Source organism: Anopheles ziemanni, chromosome 2 (genome assembly GCF_943734765.1).
Source record: "Anopheles ziemanni chromosome 2, idAnoZiCoDA_A2_x.2, whole genome shotgun sequence".
Taxonomy (NCBI): Eukaryota; Metazoa; Arthropoda; class Insecta; order Diptera; family Culicidae; genus Anopheles; species Anopheles ziemanni.
In genome coordinates this window covers 91,345,606-91,364,385 of record NC_080705.1, presented here as the reverse complement: position 1 = coordinate 91,364,385, position 18,780 = coordinate 91,345,606, and the positions used below count along the sequence as shown (strand labels likewise).

At 44.7% G+C, this 18,780-nt stretch overlaps 1 protein-coding gene across 1 annotated transcript in view; it reads right to left on the bottom strand.

The window, feature by feature from the left end:
- The window catches only part of LOC131294843 (AT-rich interactive domain-containing protein 1B-like), an 84,874-nt gene that overhangs the window by 5,694 nt on the left and 60,400 nt on the right, over nt 1–18,780 (bottom strand). Inside the window, exons 6-8 of the mRNA XM_058322892.1 lie at nt 4,632–5,231; nt 1,220–1,457; nt 512–541 (exon numbers count right to left, since the gene is read on the bottom strand). Coding sequence (XP_058178875.1) covers nt 512–541; nt 1,220–1,457; nt 4,632–5,231 — 868 coding nt within the window. The remainder of the gene's footprint in view (nt 1–511; nt 542–1,219; nt 1,458–4,631; nt 5,232–18,780) is intronic.

Sequence of the window (18,780 nt, the reverse complement as noted above, 5' to 3'; positions counted from 1 at the left end):
CATAGATTGCTTTCTTTGTATATTTAAATTCACCTAGAGTAATGCGTATTATGCTGTTGTAGTGCAGGGATATAGTGACTTGTAAGGTGTTCCAGTTAAGCCATGGAATGTACGTGAGTACCGAGCTGGAGATAGAACTGTTTCACTACGCTGGGGGGATGCGAATACTATCATCCATTTGATGCGGCACAAAAAGGCCACCAAGCTAAACGTGCAAAAAGCTACCACGTGCCCATACTATTAATCTGGAAGATTGCCGTCGTCGCCACTTGCGTACGAAATACATTTATGTATGCGTTTACTTCCAACAATGAGACAGTTACCGTGTTGAGCATGGCCTTACAAAATAATGTGAGCGAAATCTAAATATATTTTGAACAATAAATGAAGACAATCGGAAACGCAACCAAGGTTAATAACAACACTTAAAAATGACACTGATAAACCATGTGAGAAAAGTGATGCATTCAAAAGGTAAAACAAAAGAATAACAAACATCATCTGAAATTACCATATTCTAATCCGTGGTCGTAAAACTGGCCTAAAATGTACAGAAACGAATGGTTGGTTGTTCAATAGTTACATTACACGGGGACAAACACACAGAAGGTAATAGTGAAGAGTGAGAAAGAGAGAGAGAAAGATAAAGAGAGAAGAGAGATATCTAGGATGAGATAAAATATAGTAGGTACGCGAGGACATTTGAACGGAGAAGTGCATTAAAAAATCGAAGTTGGTTGATAAAGTCTATAACTCTGGGAGATTGAGAAAAAGGAGGCTTTTTATATATGTCGAGTGGAAACGTTCATTTGAAAGCGGGGTTTCTTCTGTAACGATGTTATGGAAATCCGGTTGAAAAAGCAACATTCAGCAACATTAGAGATGCTAGAAGGGTTTAAGGAGGTAACGCTAAGTGTCGATAGAGCCGGAGTCGTGCCCAAAACAAACTGCTTTATCGTAGGACACACCTATATAGACACAAGAAGTAATACCTGACAGTATGGAATACGACAAAACTATTTTATCCAAACGGAAACGAAACTAAACAACACAAAACAGGGGCGAAGTCTCTACGGTATCTAGCTGATCCCTTACTGGTGTGCCATGGGAAACAGATGATTCGTCTCTCTCTAGTGCTCCTACCGGTGAGGGAATATGGATATATCTGCCTGCCAGTGGAAATACTAACATCGAGTTCCGATTCAACAAGGATACGTACTTGATCGTCGCAGACGGATTCATGTCGTTGCGCACCGCCAGTGCCCGATTGTCCTGCGTTGGGGTGCCTGGGTTCGAGCCCTTCTTCTTCAGTGCAGACTTCAATGGCACCGCATTGATGTTGGGTTCCTTTGCCGGGATCTCGTCGATGCGATTTGTGTCGATGTTGGGGTTCGGCTGCGGCGGGTACCGGTAGTCATCGTCCGAGTCGACCTCCTCGTGATCATTGTTTTCATGATCTGCAGATGGGCGGAAAAGGAAAACAAAAGCACATGTTATAAAGGACAAAAAAGAAAAAGTAATCATAAAACTCAAAGTATGAAAGGTAGTTGAAAAAAAGTACGAGAATAAAATTCTGATCGAAGGACAATATCTTTATGAGCTTTGTTCTCAATATCCATTTTCCTCTGCACTTATTTTATGCCAAAACCTTGATACATGGGAATTCATTTCATGTACTGAATATTTTGCATAAAGTAAAAAATTAAATAATCTGAATAATCAAACCATATAAATAGTAGAAAAATAGGTCACCGTTCCTTCACAAAAGATGCGAGTAATAATCGAGCAAGCAAAGTTTCGTTGAAACGATTGACCATAGATGCAGCAATATCTCATCCCTAACTGAAGTAATGTTATAATAAATTACTCTTTTGTAGTGAGGGCATTTTAGATTACGTTGCGGCACTCGCGTGAATGGTTTATTTTCCGCTTTTTCGCTGCACTGGTAGCGTCCTTTGACGTAGCGAAAATTCCTGTTCCTCTTACTATATACGCACATAGATACGGATGACATGTAGCCGAGAGTGATTTTTGGCTTTATTTTTTTTATCATCAGTTTCACGTACGTCGCACATTTTTTTGGTGCTTCATTCAGTAAAAACGGAGCGACGAAAACCAGACACGGACGCGGCGTTGTTATGACCGTTTTGTTCGACCCGATTCATTCATTAAAAATATTCGGCCGAGTTTATACTTCGGAGTATACTTGCGACAAAAAAAACATTCCAATTTTCGACCAAGTGCAGAACGTGTTGAAAAAGGGTGAATGAGAAAATTCGCCCCGTCGGTACAGAAAATCGTGTAAACAGACAACTTTTCACAGGAAGTTGATACTAACACACGGAGCATAACGGAGAGTTCGCTGATTAGTCGCAGATTTCCTTCCAACGACGCACAGAAACTCGATGGAGCGCAAGAGGATTGTTAGTATTAATTTTACACAAACATTTTGGGAAACGGAGGAAAAGCAGGGCCAGGAAAAAAAGGTTGCCCGCCGCCCCACAGCTGTTACTTTTTCGGTTAATGAAATATTCCCCGCAGCCAGTCGGATGCGTTTGCATGCGTGCTTCGGAGACAGCGCGCTCGGAAAAACCGCCAAATAAACTACGAACATTGGAATGCAGTGCAAAATGATGGGGGTGGAGAAGGAGAAGAAATTTCAATTCGCAACTCTTTCGACACTTTTCGCTCGTTGGTGTGTTGGCAAATGCGTCAGTGTTTGACGGGCGGAAAAATATAGGGACTTTTTTGAATTTCAAACACTCTCCCGTCTCGCTGACGTCGAAGAGTAATTTTAGCCCGGTGAAGTGGAGAAGGTTGCGTGAGATTTTTCTTGGTTTAAACTACCATTAATGAGAACCCTTGCTGATGAAAATTTTAATTTAAAAATTTTAAAAGTGACTCGAACAATTTTCTTCACCACTTATTATCTTATGTGGTCAACTTTATGAAAGCAAAAAACTTTAAAACATCCTGGAAAAATGTTGACTCGAAGTCAAGTCTCCATGGTCACCCAAGGGTTTCCACATTCCATCCCAACCGCCTTATGAAATAGGCGCCACCGCTCGTTTTACACATCCTGTTGCATAACTTTCGTTCGATGGATGAATTTGACGAATCGACCGGACGCGATCGTGGCAAGACAAGCGCACCAGGGTGACGAAAGAGAAACACCAGTCCGGATGTTCCAAAGCACCACCCGAGGCAAAACGAGCAAAAACAGACCAGAATATAAACCTGCAAAAAACCACCGGAAGCATGTTTCTGCGTGCGGGACTGGATGAACCACGCGCGGTTTGGTGTGCATATATTTATATACAGTTTGTTCCTTGTTTTGGTTTCGGAAGCTGGGTTTTCCCCGGTCGTTAATCGGCAAGCTCGTCCGTCATCGTCACCCCACGCAAACGGGAGGGTCGATCGGAAGCGAAACGAAAAACGACGATCTGCCGATCGACGGCATTTCGTTTTGTTTACAGTAACAATTAATTCACAAGAAAAAGCAAACTTGTCCGTGAAATACCACTCCAAGGTTGTGGTGTATGAAAACATGCCGGGTTGTCCCGTACTCTGCCGATCGCCAACAGGTGGTTAGCGGGAAATAAAAACACTTGAAAGACCCTCCGTTACCATGTCGAAATACTTTTGATTAAAACTTGTGTCATCGAAGCGTTATGTTAACGTTTCGCGATGTTTACAAGAGGGACAAGAGCCTCATTGATCAATAAACAAATTGTTTTCAATAAAATAAAATGGCGTCTCTTGCTCCAAGTTTTTTTTTTTCGAATGCTTTCTTGAGCTCAGCTCCCTTTGGCATTTTAAACCGAAGGCTGAAACCGACATCGGTTTGGAATTACTTTCTTCGAGCGCCGACGAACGCGTGCAGTTTCCACACGAATGCTCTATGACTTCAAAATCTCGCTGCCATGCTCTGTCTCTGACAGGTCTCGTTGGACTCGTGCTCGTTTAAACGGAAGCGGCAAAGGCGAAGAACCAAAGCGAACACATACACAAACACACACACAGTGAAATGCTCGCTGGAAGAAGAAATTCAATCTACAATGCAGTTGATTGCAGTTGCACAATTTCCTTCCATGCCATTTTCCATGGGCCGGCGATGTTGATGCCAGCTGCCAACGTTCGGTTTTACATCGTTAGTGCCCTTCTCCCCCGTTCGGGCTGCAGCGGGGATTTTAGTGGGGGTGTCGCATGCACCAGAGCATTATAGTTTGTATTCTTTTCTTTCTCACAAGGCGTTAGTGTTGTTTTGTGCGTGGAGGGTGGTGGAGCGGGTTGCAAAAGCCACGTCAATCGTGAATCCGTGAGCAAGGCATGGTATAAGGGAGCGCATAGCGTTATGATACGTGCCATTTGATGGTGCAGAGCGCTTGAAAACAGAAAGGATGCAGCATAGTTTTTTTTTTTAACACTAAGAGCAAAAAGGCGCGTGGAGGGTGATTTTCGACTATGTTTAAGAAATATGTTTTGGAAAAGGGGAAAAGAAAATGAATTTCAGTCTGCAAATGATTATTACTAGAGCTATTTGCTAATGAAAAGAAAAAGAAAGCCTAGATTCGAAACTAGTAGTAGGGTGGTGAGTTTGGGGACGTCGTTACGTACACCACTGTACTTACCATCGTAGTCGTAATCGTTCATATCTAACGGTATAATGTTACTCATAATACTACTATTGCTACCAGTGGAATGCACGTTCGGTGGTTGGGCCCCGCCGCTACTACCTCCGGCACCGGCACCCCCTCCACCACCACCGCCACTACCGCCCGATCCTCCACCGCCCGAGCCACCGCCCGGTCCGTGCGATCGCACGCCAACGAGCGTCGGGCTGGGGGTGGAGAACATGGGTGGCGGCGGGATCGGTCCAATCTCCGACACCGGAATCGGTGGCTCCGGCAGCTCCGACAGCACGATGTGATTCGGCAACCCATGGTGCCCGTGCCCGTGGCTGTGTCCGTGCCCGTGCTGCTGATGCTGCTGATGTTGCTGATGCTGCAACGATTGCTGCTGCTGCTGCTGCTGGAGTTGCTGCTGAGCCTGCTGCTGCTGCTGGTGGTGCTGCTGGAGCTGCTGCTGGAGCGCCTGGTGGTGGTGTTGCGCCTGGAGAGATTGCGTTGGCTGCTGGTGCTGATGGTGCGACAGATGCTGCTGCTGCTGCTGCTGCTGGTGCTGTTGGCTGTCATTGGCCGGCGGTGGTGTTTTCCTTTGATTATCTTGAACTGTGGATCGGGGAGGGGAGAGAAAAAGAAAGGGCACGGGAAAACCCAGAGATGAGGGAGAAGAAGAGACAAAAAAGGACAGAAGCGTTAGTCATGACGTTCGTTTGCGGGTGCATAGATGTGTGTGTGTGTGTGTGGCGTGCATGTATGTTTTTCGTGTTCCAGTTTTTCTCTGACAAAGGGAGTTTTTTGGACGCAAGGCTGTCCTACGTGTCCCTTCAAGAACTCGTTCTGCATGTTGTACTTGGTTTGCTGTGGCTTAAACAAGGTGGAGCTATGGCATAACATCGTTTGAGGGCGAAGGGAAAATTGTCATTTTTGTCCAACTCAAATAATGTTTATACTTGTTTCTGATAAACTATACGGATTCAGGTGATCTCAAGTGAGTAAGTGTCTTTACTTTCTATCATCGATATCGGGTTTGAGCTTGAGTAAATGTCTTGAATCCCGGCAATCGTGTCGCGCAAGAGAGTCCCTTAAGGCACTATCACTAGCACAATGTTCGATCATACTTACAACCATCCCCGTGATAGCAGACGATGCGGCGCGTCAGCTTCGACGGTCCCAAACTGTTCGGACGTTCCGGTTTGGTTTGTTGTTGCTGATGCTGGCCAACGCTTGCGTACCCGCCGCTTCCACCCCCGTTGCTACTGTGGCCACTGTTACCACCACCACCACCGTTGATACCATCTGCTCCAGTCGCATGTCCGGCGTGGATCGGCAGCGACGTGGGACCGCTGGACGTCGAGGTGGTGCCACCACCAACATCGTGATGCCGGGTGTCGTATTTATCCTTTCTCGTTTCTGTGAGTCGCACGATGTTTTGGGGCCGTGACGATTCGACGCGTTTTGCATTAAAGCATCGTGTTTACGTGGTAGGCGTGTGGTGGGTAGCAGACGAGCAGCATGGTGGTGGAGTAGGTTACAACGTGTTACGTTGCGTTACGGTTGTGGTGAATGTTAGCAAGTGCCACACAACGGTGGGCAGAAGAGTGCGGGCGTGCCACAAGCGGTACGATTGGTTATTGTGTAAAGGCAGTGTTCGGAGGTTGATTTTTGTTAATTTGGTTTGAGTTTTCGGCGACGTTAGTATGCGTGCAACAGTGAGGTTGTGTTTTTTTTTTTTTTGATGCACAACATTTACATCACACGTGGCGTGCGCAGATAAAGCCAATGGTCGAACAATCCGAGAGGAAGAGAAGAGAAAAGAACAACTCATGTAGAACAAACACACGGTGCAGAGTCGTACCATTACACGTTACGGGTCACGAGGCCCAAGTAACCAAGTGAACAAATGCAATGGAATGGATGAAAATAGGCAACGAGATGAATATGACGGTAGATGAAAGGATGTTTCTGTGTGTGCTCCTTAGAAGGCTGAACGAACTAATGTCAGCTTGGCTTTCTAAACCTACGTCTACGCTGTCTAGAGCTATGAGGCGCTTCTAACGCTAAGGATTCACCCTAGGTATAATTGTTTGTGCAACATAAAAATCTAAAATTTTGAATGCTACAGTACAAGCTTTTCCCATGTTTCTTTGAAAAATAAACCCAGAGACTTGAAAAACCAAAATCACATTTGACGATGGATCAGGAAAGATCATGGTAATGTTTAGATATTACTATTTACTACTAGAACTATGAACTATATGCATTTTTTTCTAATTATATGGTGTCAAGATATAAATTTCATTGAAATTGACTTGATTCTAGTGGGTAGACTGATTTTATTCCAAACATCATACAATAAACTGTTTCTCATTTTCAACATTTGCTTTGCTCATTCCTTCTTCTTATACCAACGTAAAAACTTTGGGAAAAGAAAATATCGTTCTATTCGTCGACCAACATTTGTATTAGTTACAACGGAGAATACGGTCGTCCTTGCAACTCTTGTTGTCTGGCGTTTACTACGCCTTCCCAAACGACGGCTCGGCAGGGAAGAGATAAATTGAATTTGTGAACCGGAGGCCAAGGACGGATACGCCGTTTTCAAGACCACACCCCCTCAGCAACTATTAAGTGATCACCTTGAACTAGATATTCGAGTTATATGATTTATGACTATCGCACGTGGACAAGTGGTTCAATTTTCGAAAACGTGACGAAAAAACGAAAAACGTTAGAAAAACGAAAGAAAATCACTAAGAAATCTTAACAAATAACCATTTCAAACTAATACGCTATTTTAATATGGTGTTGGTTTCACTTATTATAAAGAACCGAATGGCTGTTGATAAGGTAAACAACTACGTTGTGAGGAATTTTTATTCCGTCCTTCACAATCAAACCGATAAGCGGTTATTTTCTGCGCTTTGCAGCCTCACGCACTCACTAAGGCACATTTGCATTCGTTTGCTTCTGCTCTAAGTGACGCACGCAAGGAACATCGAATCGATCTTGAGACAGCGGGCATGGGATACACTTCGCAAGGATCCATTTTTGGCGTGGTTTTCCTGTGTGCCGATGAAACGGCGCCGAGCAACAAGCCGCGCGCTAGTCGTGGGTGAAATAAATTGAACGATCGCAATCGGAATGTTACCGTCACACGCGACCACTCCGTCGCTCTACGCCGTCGTATGTAGGTCGATTAAATACGGCCGGAGGTGCACGAAGCGGCGTTTGAACAGCACGCAATAGGAGAGGCAAATTTTGCGTGAATGTGCGAGTTGATGGAAGTTAGTCATGCCAAGCGCCACTCTAAATCATTTGCTGCGAAGGATCGTAATTAAGGAATTGTTGCTGAATGGGTAAATATTGCCTTCGTTAACATTAAACCAATTTAATTGGCTATTAATTGGTTTTGTTTATTGCTTTCCATAAAAAGTAAGAAAAGTATCAATTAAAAATTGTTCCAACTAGCTGAACATAAAATTGTTTCTTTCTCTTTAGTAGAAGTAAATTAATTTAACACAAGTAATTTTTCAATTTATCTCTGCCCATGTCAATCACCTGAGAGAGTATGTACGGTACATCAACTAAGTGACAAATCCTTCCCACTACTAAGACTCGCCAAAAATAATAAAAGAGACGATAAACAGCTGTGTGTACAGCTTCCCACGAGCACGAACAACCTCTGAGTCGTCTCGGCTTGGTTAAATGTGTAATGCGAAATGCTTCGACGCTACGATGACGCACCATTAGCAAACGTCGTACTGCGGTCTTGGGATGGTGTTGAGTGACCAAAGAAAAAAACACACAAACCCCGACAAATTGGTTATTATGTTATTCGTTGCCAGGTGCCAATTCCGGCTATTAGGCGTTAACTGGTCGTCCAAGAAGATTTAGCAAAATAATACCTGATGCCTGGTGCTTCCGAGAAAGATACCGAGAAAATTACAGTTGCCATTAAAGACCACTTCCGGGCTAAGGGTTTGCAATCGCAATTTCGTTCAGTTTCTAGCTGCTCAGTTGAGAGGAAGAGTTTTACCGAACCGGTTAGCGCAACGGTGAAATGAGAGTGAAACAATTAATTTTGAAATGGAAAATGGGAACTTTCCTGGGTCATTGCCACCTTATTTGAAGGGCGGCTGTTACCGATTGTAAACTGGTTGGTTCAAGAAGCTTTCTCCGGGGTTGGACCAGCATTGGATTCCCGTGTAGTATATGCGAAACGATTCAACGACAACCACCAACCGACACCAAAAAAAAGTGTAAGAGGTTAAAACCAACTTTCCACTGGCGTTAATATTACTTCTGTTCGTAGAACGAATTTGCGAAATTTGCTTCGGGGCAGCATACTGGCAGCAATGAAATGGAAGCATAAATTGTTCAATCGCTGGCAAATGGAATAATCTTTCCCAGCTGGCGCCAGAGATATTTGGAAATTGAATATATACCCGTACGCCGGTAGTTCGTGAAGTGAATCCGTGGCTTTTAAATTTGGCGTAGAGTTTCTTGCGCTCATAAAAGAGCATCCCCATCTGTCGGGATTGGTCTTAGAAAGGCAAATAAAGAAGAAAGTGCTTCATTCCGGAGCTCCCAGTTTTACCAGTGCTTTTGGTTTGCACTGACGTTGTTCAATACCACTTCTTCTAGTGCTGTTCGTTTGTTTATCGCAGAGTGTAAAGTAAAGAGCTTGCAATTTGGCGAGCTCTCCTTCTGGGGTTTGTAATACAAAACCGAGAATGGTTTCTGCCTTTCAGCGCGATCGATTATATTTATGTTGGAAAACTAAGTTCTTGAGAAGGTTTCGAGTGGAAGAAGAATGATGATTCTTTACAGTTTTTCATTTTTGTTTTAGAATTTTATACTGCTTCTTTGCTATCTGAAAAAAAATCTCACCTTCGCAAATTTTAAATCCCAAGTATCTGCTGAAGAAAACATAATTTAACCCGTATAATTGCACAGATTTTCATTTTGAAATCTCACTCATAATTCTTAGATTGTTTGCACAGATTTATGGCGGGTGAAGTTCGAAAATGAAATTCAAACTGAAGTACAGTGAGAAGCTTTTCACGGCGTCGGGGTACATTAAATTGCGAAAAGGATCACAAATTGTTCACCTTTCAAGCGAAGGCGGACGAGTAGCAATATGTCCGATTTTGAAGCGCAACCGGCAACAAAGCGGGTTGTGGAAGGAAAGACCCATTAAATACTACCATCACCAATAAATTAACTTCAAATTCGTATCGTAGCAACCGTCGGTTGGCCAGAGACCCCGCAGAAACCCGGAGTCGATCCAGTCAATCGATCCGGTGAAAGATAAATGGGCGGGCGTAAGGGGTTCCCTTGAATGTGCAATCAAACAAACATCAACCGGTCCGGAAAAAGGGTTTGCGGGAACTACAAATTGATCACAATCAACAACGTACGACCCTGGAAAGCTCGGCCGGAACAAAAGCGAGAGAGGCTTAGGAAGCCGACAAAGGGCTCCCTAAGAAATATGGGGCTTAGTGAAAGGGCTCTAGGACTTTGACAAACCTAGGAAAGCTCACACAAATGCACCTTCCTGCCGTTGGGTGAATGTTCCGGTAAGGAAGGTTCAGTTTTCGATCAATCGATAAAACAATACACTAATATAATCATCAAGTTCCGCCTTCCACTTCGGCGCAGGCTCTGTATGTTGAGCAAAACTTGTAGATTGAACCAGTAGGATTGGTGTTGAATGAAATTGTTTTCCATTCAGCGGCTCAAACTGTTGGACCCTTTCGCAAAAGTTGCCCAACGCACGCGACGAGTTAGGGAGGAGCGCTCTCGGTTTTGTCCTACGCCCTTTTTTCCTCGTCAAGTTGATCCTTCCGTCCAACAATTCCAATTCCTTGTCGGCATTTAGCACACATTTCCCCATGGGGGAAAATAAACGCTCGGCAATAAAATGGAAAACTCCTTCGGCTGCGGCAAACGATGGCTTAAGAACGCAAAGTGGGGCTTTTGTTTTCGGAAATTTGTTACGATTTACATTATCAGGTGAATGGATGGAGAAGTCCTTGGGAAGAAAGTGATTCCATTTAGAAATTTCTCCTTTCGGTAAGAAAAAAAAATCTGCTAAGAGCAAACTGCTATTTGAAGGGAAGAAGGAAGCTTATACCTTATGAGCAAATCGATGAAATGAGCCAAACTTTCTGGAATTTTCATTGCCGAGAACAGTATGAAGCGCGATAAGCTATGTTTTGTATAATTGTACATCGTATTCTTTTTTATAAATACATCTAAATCTAAATATAATTAACAATCGATCTTGTTTAATAAAGACTGGTTTGAAGCTTCATGATTCAATTGTTGTTGTATGGTATTAAGTACGTAAAGGTAAGGCTATATGAAGCCTATATTCCTCCATCATCCAAATTCTATAGTGTACTAATATAAACAAAAATTGATCACCCTTCGTTTCTACTTTCGTCCAATTTTTAAAAACAGATGTAAAAGACTAATTGTTAAAATTGAAACACAATTTACATGCTTTAATTACACTATTTTCCCCGTTGTTTCATTGATGTTTGTAGGTTATTTATTTTATTCTTCACTTTACTTTACGAAGCGAAGATTAACCTAGCGTACGTGATGGAGGCGCCTGGTCTTCTTCTTTTGCTTGGTTTCTTAACGCCATTGCCAGGCATAATAGATGTTACTGGATTTATAGAACAATTGACACCAGAATTAAAGGTACAACCCAGTTTCCGTGTGTGTGTTTTCCTATTTTATGTTTCTTTCTGTTAAACATAAGGTGGCAATACTAAACACTACAAGTGGTTCACGCGAACGGCACTTGTTCATACCAAATCGACTGACTACTGTGTGAAAACAACAAAAATGTAGTAACCATTATTTGTGGTCGTTTGAGTGCGTTCTTATCAGTTGGAGGTCGTCTCGGCCCTTTTATGAGCCAGCATAAAAAGGCACAAAAAGAACCGCCGATCATTTTCGCCTACCCTAATCCCTCTTTCTTTATGCAATCAAACAACCATAGACCACGGTTGGTCATAAGCTCGGCTCGGCTCGGCATCATAGCGGAGGCCATTTTCGACCGATTAAACACCCACCCCCCCGCCGAAACGACTTGACGAGGCGGCGGCGATTGGAATGTTGCGTTTTATCTGGTTTATATCACCGACCGAAATGGCCCGTAATTTCCTAACCTAATCACAACCGACTACCGTCCAACCACGTGACCAGTTGGATTAACCGAACCCACTCTCCCCGTTATTCTGCTGCTAAGAGTTATAATAAATATATATAAAAGCATTATCCGATTTCTCCCGACCATCGATGGAAGGTCAATTTCCTTCTTTCAGCGCTCTTCAAGAGCATGGAAAGCAAGATTTGGGGTTCGGATTAAAATGATTCACGGTCGTAACTGCCTCCCTTCTTCCTCTAACGCAGCCAAATATTCCATTCACATAAATTGAGCACCGCTTTTGGGCTGCTTTACGACATCTACAAGCGATTCACACAAAAAGGAAGAGAGTGAGAGAGATGAAGAGAAGATAGAGAGTAAAATCACCGTTATAGATTTTCCAACCAAGGCCGGCCATCTTAGGTCCGATTTTGTTTCCACCCGTTTTCTTTGTCACAACACAGCGAAAGATGCGTCTCATATCTTGCCAGTTGCAAAAGATGTTTCATCGTACAGAGCCGTGATTCACACCAGGGGGCTGGAAAAATGTGGTGCTGGGTTTTTTTATTTGCTGTCGGTTTTTTCCTCAACACTACGAAATCAGTCGAGTGCAGTGGAAAAATTTGGATACTGCCCAAAAACCCCGTTCACTAACTCATAAAAGGCGAGGGAGCGCAGGTTCGGGTCAGTGGAGGCGTTGTGTTATGTCTCGCGATTGCCTCTTTCGCTTTCCAAGAGCCAGCGCGCCATTTGGCGTGAAAATAAAATCCTCAACGAAACCGACCGCACGTGTTCAGTTTTGTTTTTCTCATGCCCCCTTCCCTTCCCTCTCATACTACTTTTTTTTTCATTCGCGAAATGGTGTTAATTTATGAGTGTTTGCAAATTGTGTTCACTGGCGGTGAAAAGTTGAACCTTCTAACAGAGAAAAAATCTTTGCGAGCAAAATTTCTGGGAAATCAGAAATAAAAGAAAAACTACTAAAACAAATCTGCTGGCCCGGTCGGTTGGCCTTGCACTGATTTCTTTTTGGCCGCCTGCCAAGGAATGCCCGAACTGGGCCAGCTTTTGAACCGAGCTCAGCATGAGGAAAAAGAATCAATAGAAATTTCCCGTTCCCGGTCGTTTGGCAGCAAACAACGGAATTCAAAATCCCCCCGAAGTTTTTTTTGTTTGTTTGAAATCGGATGCGCAAAATAAAATGCATAGTGTTCCTATCCGGTCTTAAACTCGCTTTTACATCCTCCTTACTTCCCATGCCACTCCTAGTTTCCTGGGTGGAGCAGCGTTCGATTACAATTGCGATTCATTTATTTCCGCAGCCCATACTTTGTTACAGTGAGCGGAGTGTGGCACTGTTCGGGTAACACATTTTCCCGGCACTTCCCCCTTGCCGATGTACGGATGGTTATCGGCAAGCCATTCATTCGATCGGTGAGAATTTACATCGACATTACGGGAACCAACAGTGTCGCTAGCTTCCGGAAGCAAGCGCGATGCAGGATGAGCTTTTCCACGAAGGAGATTCTCGAGGATATATTTGAGAATGAAAATGGGACTGAAGGATGAGGGCAAAAAGGGAGTGAAAAGGAGCCGAAGGTCGTCTGGAGTACTTGAGCTCTCGGTGCGGATAATATTACACCACAAATGGGTTCCACTACATAGATAACTCTGAGAGCATCTGAAAGGAAAAATTAAAGTAAGAAATTGCCTTCCATTGTAATCATGTGTGTATCAAAATAGTTTCAATAAAGGATTTTAAATTGTGTTCACTGAAATTGATCCTAAACTTTACTTGAACAAAGTAAAAATAAGTAAGTTTAGTTTATGTATATGGCAAAATATTTGATTTTGCTTTCTCGTGATCCCTTCTTAACACCTGCGACCACACATTGAACTCCGACAGTCTAATTTGTACTCGTCGTTTGAATCAAGATGGATGATATTGGTCCCGCCATAGTAAGCAACTAATTAATTTAAGGTACTAAGCAGAACGGGGGCCTGGTGCCAAGGCTCAAGGACACGGCGACGGCAGAGTTCCCCCATAAACCTCCTCACTCATTTATGCGCTTTCTTCTTTCGCCCCAGGTCTTAAGTCTCCTTGTCCTCCCGAAGGTTAATACTTCCATCGAAGATATACCTCCAATTCGGAGTATTAATGAATTTACGGTCGAGAGAAGCTTTCCCTGTGTTGCAGAGACGCCCTTGCGATAAATATTCCGACACAAGATAGGCGCCCAACTAATCCTTGCCCCTAAGCTGACGAGAAAAGTTTCCTGTGTGTGTGCCGGGGTCGGCGAAGATTAATTAATTGGGTAGCTGGAAGTTGCACCAAGGTTTTGCGAAAAGTGTACGCAACTTATCCACGTAAAAGTGTATGTCGCCATTAAAAAAAAGGGAAGTTGTACTTTTCAACAAAAATAATTGTAAACTTCACCCACAATCAGATAAAAGTTGTGGACGACACTATTCGGAATTTTCTGACGCTTTCCGTGGGAAACATGGAACCGACGTTCGTTAGGTTTCGTGTACTTTCTTGTTCAACCGGGGAGCTGGGGCCCGTATCGTAAATGTTACGTAATGGACGCGGAGGAAAGTTTGAGGCTGGGAAGAAAAAAATTGTTTCGGGCTGCTTGCAAAGGGTGCTCTAAAAAATTACAGCATTCTTAACGCTGCAAAACTGCTTGCGGTATGGCAAGTTTGCGTTCCAAGGCTCGGGCTACCATTGACGTCGGATGGCACATTCCGGCATCGTTGCGGAACGAACGGCACTGGGAAAGTAAAATCACCATGATGGAGACAACACCTTTCCTCCGGGTGTGGGGGGCGATAAGAGAGTGGGTGGTTTTATAGCGAGGTGACTCCTCTTTCTCCCAACCAACCTTGTGCCCTTTACCACCAAAGCGCTTCGTCTTCAAATCGCCAGCGGGCTTTCGGGTTCTTTTCACGCGAATTCGTGCTGATGGTACGATTCAACGGTTTCTAAACTCGGGGTGCTGTTCTTTGGGCAAAGATTGATACAATGTGTGTGTGTGTGGGTCCGAGGCGACCCTTCGTCCTACACAGCACTTGCGATGCGATGAAACTACGCCGGAGGGGATTTTATTTGCCACACCATCGATTCGGCGTTCGATGGAAAAATCCCACCCTCCCTCGATGGCGGCTGTTTGTTGAAAGTTGCCATTCGAAGAAAAGGATCATCCTTCGATCCCGTCCCGACACAAAACAGCTTTCTTTTACGGTGCGGAGGTGCGGAGGAGTCGCCACATAATGGAGTTAGCTGATTTAGGATGACAGAGAGAGCCGGCGGATGCAGACGGTGGGAGTTTTCTTTTCAAAACGATCGTCGCGTCCGCCAACGCGTTTCCACCAGCCACAATCCTCTCCAGCGAGGCTCACCAATGATCACTCCCTGGACCCAGGTGGCACTCTCCGTGGTCGGAAAATTCGGAACGGCCCCATCGAACGATACTGGCTCCTACTGCCATTTTCCGACCAAAAAAGACGGCTAAACGGGCGAAAATAAACGACACCGGCCCCGGGGGGGAGGTGGGGGGAGTCTGGGCACCGGTGACTGGGTGCGCTATAAAACCGGAAACGGCTCGTGTAGCGCTCGAGGGCGGCAATATGCTCACGTAAATTAAATAACGGCCACAAAACAACATGGCGGGGATGGAATAAAGTGTCCTCCACACACACACAACAAGGGGGCCAACAAGGCATGGGGACTTGTGAGGGGTGATTGGGAGGTTTTTCACGCCTGCCGAGGGCCTATCCACTGATGGGAAGGATAAATATTGGTACAGGCGATGTGCCAACATCAAGCTCCGGCAGGAGTGGTTCAGGTAACGTAACGCTGCTGCCTTGCGGCGAAGGAATGGAATGCTCAAAACAAATCCTTCTAATTATTTATCAATAGTGTGACTGTGTGTGTATCATTAAAGCGAGGTGGTAGAATGTATTTGTCGTTGCTCATTTTTCTATTCACCCAGGTTTTGTACAATAATTCACTATTTGAAGAGGCTTTTTTATTTTCGAAAAACCGATAAAGTATGCCATTTGAAAGGTAAATATTTGCAGGATTTTGCTTCCCCAAACGGAAGCACAGTTCGCTCTTCACCCAACAAACTTTCCACCCATTAGACCAGGGATCGGCACACGTTTTCCAAAAAGGACCAGATGATTAAAGAGAAACCGGATAGTTTAAACGATGCTTTAATGTTTTAAAAGTAATACCCTTTGTAATGGAGAGTGGAACTTTTTAAATAGCAAACTTAAAAACTGGTAAAGGGTAAAGTATTTAAAATTTTATCGATAAACATGTAACAGGAACACCTCGTTAAATAATTTTCATCTTCATTTTTGGGAAGAAAACAAACTTTACATCAACCTTACTACAAACAAATCCGATAAAAATTGGGATGGGTTTTTTTGTATGAAGCACTAAAATATTCTTACGGGCCGGATACAATCATTTGACACATTGCCGACCCCTGCATTTGACAGTTGAATGGCGTTGGCGGCAAAAATTCGGCCTTACACAAAAAGCACACTTTGTCGCTAGAACAACTATGAATGCGTCCCGTGTTTTGCCTGTCCTGTCGAGCGGCTCTCGACGTTGTTTGTATTTGGCGGTCTGGGAACGGGACAACTTTTCTACTTTGTGTCCGGAGGGGGGAGTAGAGGAAGTAGGTCAAACGTACACGGCCCTAAAACGAAGTATGGTGAAACAGGAAACCCGAAAACGGAATCCCACCCGATGACGTCGCCGTCAGCGCGCGTTGTAGCAGTTTGGTAGCCAAACAGATGGAACATTTCTCATCCAATCAATTTGAAGGTTGGCCTGTAGTCATTTTTTTTTGTTCAAAAGTCTAGCCGAGGTACGTGAGTTACACATCAGTTCGCATTTGAACGGATTAGAAAATTAGGTGTATGGAACGAAATGGAAGCGAACAGACGTTCTATTCTTTTTGCTTTCGACAAGGAACCTCTTTGTGATGTTCGTGGTGACTTCATGTAGGCTTCAGTCGTGTGACTGGCAGTACATTTCCTTTCCATGTTTCCTGATATCTCCTAGTCTGAGGATTGAACGATGGCTCGATAGCACTTTCATCACCGGAGGAAGCTCATGACCTCTATATCATCGTGCATCAAAACGGGGTGGCATTGATCTATTTTCGTACGTCTATTTACCTGTCCGCTTTGATGAACCGGCTTCGGGATCCGGCGGTGAAAGAGCCTCTCAAAGAAGGAGAGTAGGTCATTGGGTATTGCCAAACATTTTTGGAGGAGAAGAAAAACCTGTCTATGCCGGGAGTTTCTATCCGAAGTCTTCCCATACATCGGGGAGGGAGTCAGAATTGATCCCAAGTCGAGGGTATAAAACTGTTCACCGATCAGCCGCTGCGCAAGTAGTGCCAGAGTGTCTCCTGCCAGCTCCGGAACGAACCCGATCGTGTGCCTCAAACCAGTCACAATGTTTGCGACATTAAGAAAGCCTTATGGCGTATACTGTGGACTTGCCGTGGTGTTGTTGGCCGGTGAATTCGGTGTTTTCGCTGCGACGCAATCGGTGACGATTAGTGTTAATCCCAGCTCCGGCCTGTGGACGTTAACTACCGGTTCCGGATATTCTGTCGTCGTGTCCAGTGGTTCGCCGGGATTGCTTTCGCTAATAACGTCTCTGCTCACCACCGGAACGACATCTCCACCATCGACGACAACGTCAGTTAGTACTACTGCTAGTACGACGAGTACTTCTGCTCCGGTGACGACAACTACATCCACTACCACCGTCCCAACCACGAGCACCACATCCAGTACAAGTACCTCCACAACCACTGGTGCTCCCTCTACCACAACAACCACTTCGACGACCTCCACCACAACAGCGAACCCGACAACAACAACCAGTTCCGGCACGTCCAGTTCGTCTACAACGACCACCACCACCACCACAAAGGCTCCCCTTTTGGGAGGTTCCCTTTCCGGCGGGTTCAACGTCGCCGGCGTCGGACTGAACGGCAGCGTTGGTGGATCGCTGAACAGACCGAATGGAACCATCGTGGCGGACGTTATCAACGCCGCCGATGGAGTGTTGGGCGGGCTGGCTAATGCGACCTTCAACACGGCGGAAAGTGTCGTGCAGGCGGCCGGCACGGTGGTGAACGGAGCGGCCACATTCCTGGGCAATGCCGCGGGCACGATCCTGACCGGAGCGGGTAATATAGCCAACAGCTTAAGTGGGGCTGTTGGAAGCGCTGTTGGAAGCGCTAGTGGAAGTGGATCGGTACAGCTCGGTGCTAGGGCAGCTCGTGGAGCCAGGAGGTTTAGAGGGAGGTTGTGAACTGCTTGGCGAAGTTTGTCCCTAACTCTTGAGAGCTTCTATATATCTCTAAATAAATATCGTAAATTGCGTTAAAACCCCTTGTGGGAGATATTTCTTTTTCAGATTTTGATCTGAAAACATCGGCACTAGAAAATTACACTGCAAAAGTTTTTCTTTTAGCGACAAGATACAAGTATGAAACTTAAACAAGACTATTAAGACACAGGTTCATGCTGTGAACCACACAATATATTCGTAAACCAAGCCGATACACAAGGATAACCGAAGAAAAAAAAAGATGGTAACGAGGATTTTTCATAGCAGCGGAAAATGCGCCTCCCGATCGATCGGTCGCCTTAATCGATGTGGAAAAGCTTTAGCCTCATACACCGAACCTTGTGGATAGGAGTTTTCCTTTTTTTAAAGTACACTTGAGAGCCATTTAGATGCGACAACGCCAACAATTTCCGCCGCTGCACGAAGCACGACATTACGCGTGTCGCCGTAATGGCTCAATCTTGTCTCGCTAGCGGACCTTAAGCATGGGTTCCTCCTTTCCACCATCAACGAAGAGGCTCGTTAAGGTATGCCCTACCCCTCACCTTCCGTTTCATTTGTTTGGTGGGGAGAAAGACCAGCAGGTAATACAGTTTTCATTTTCTCAC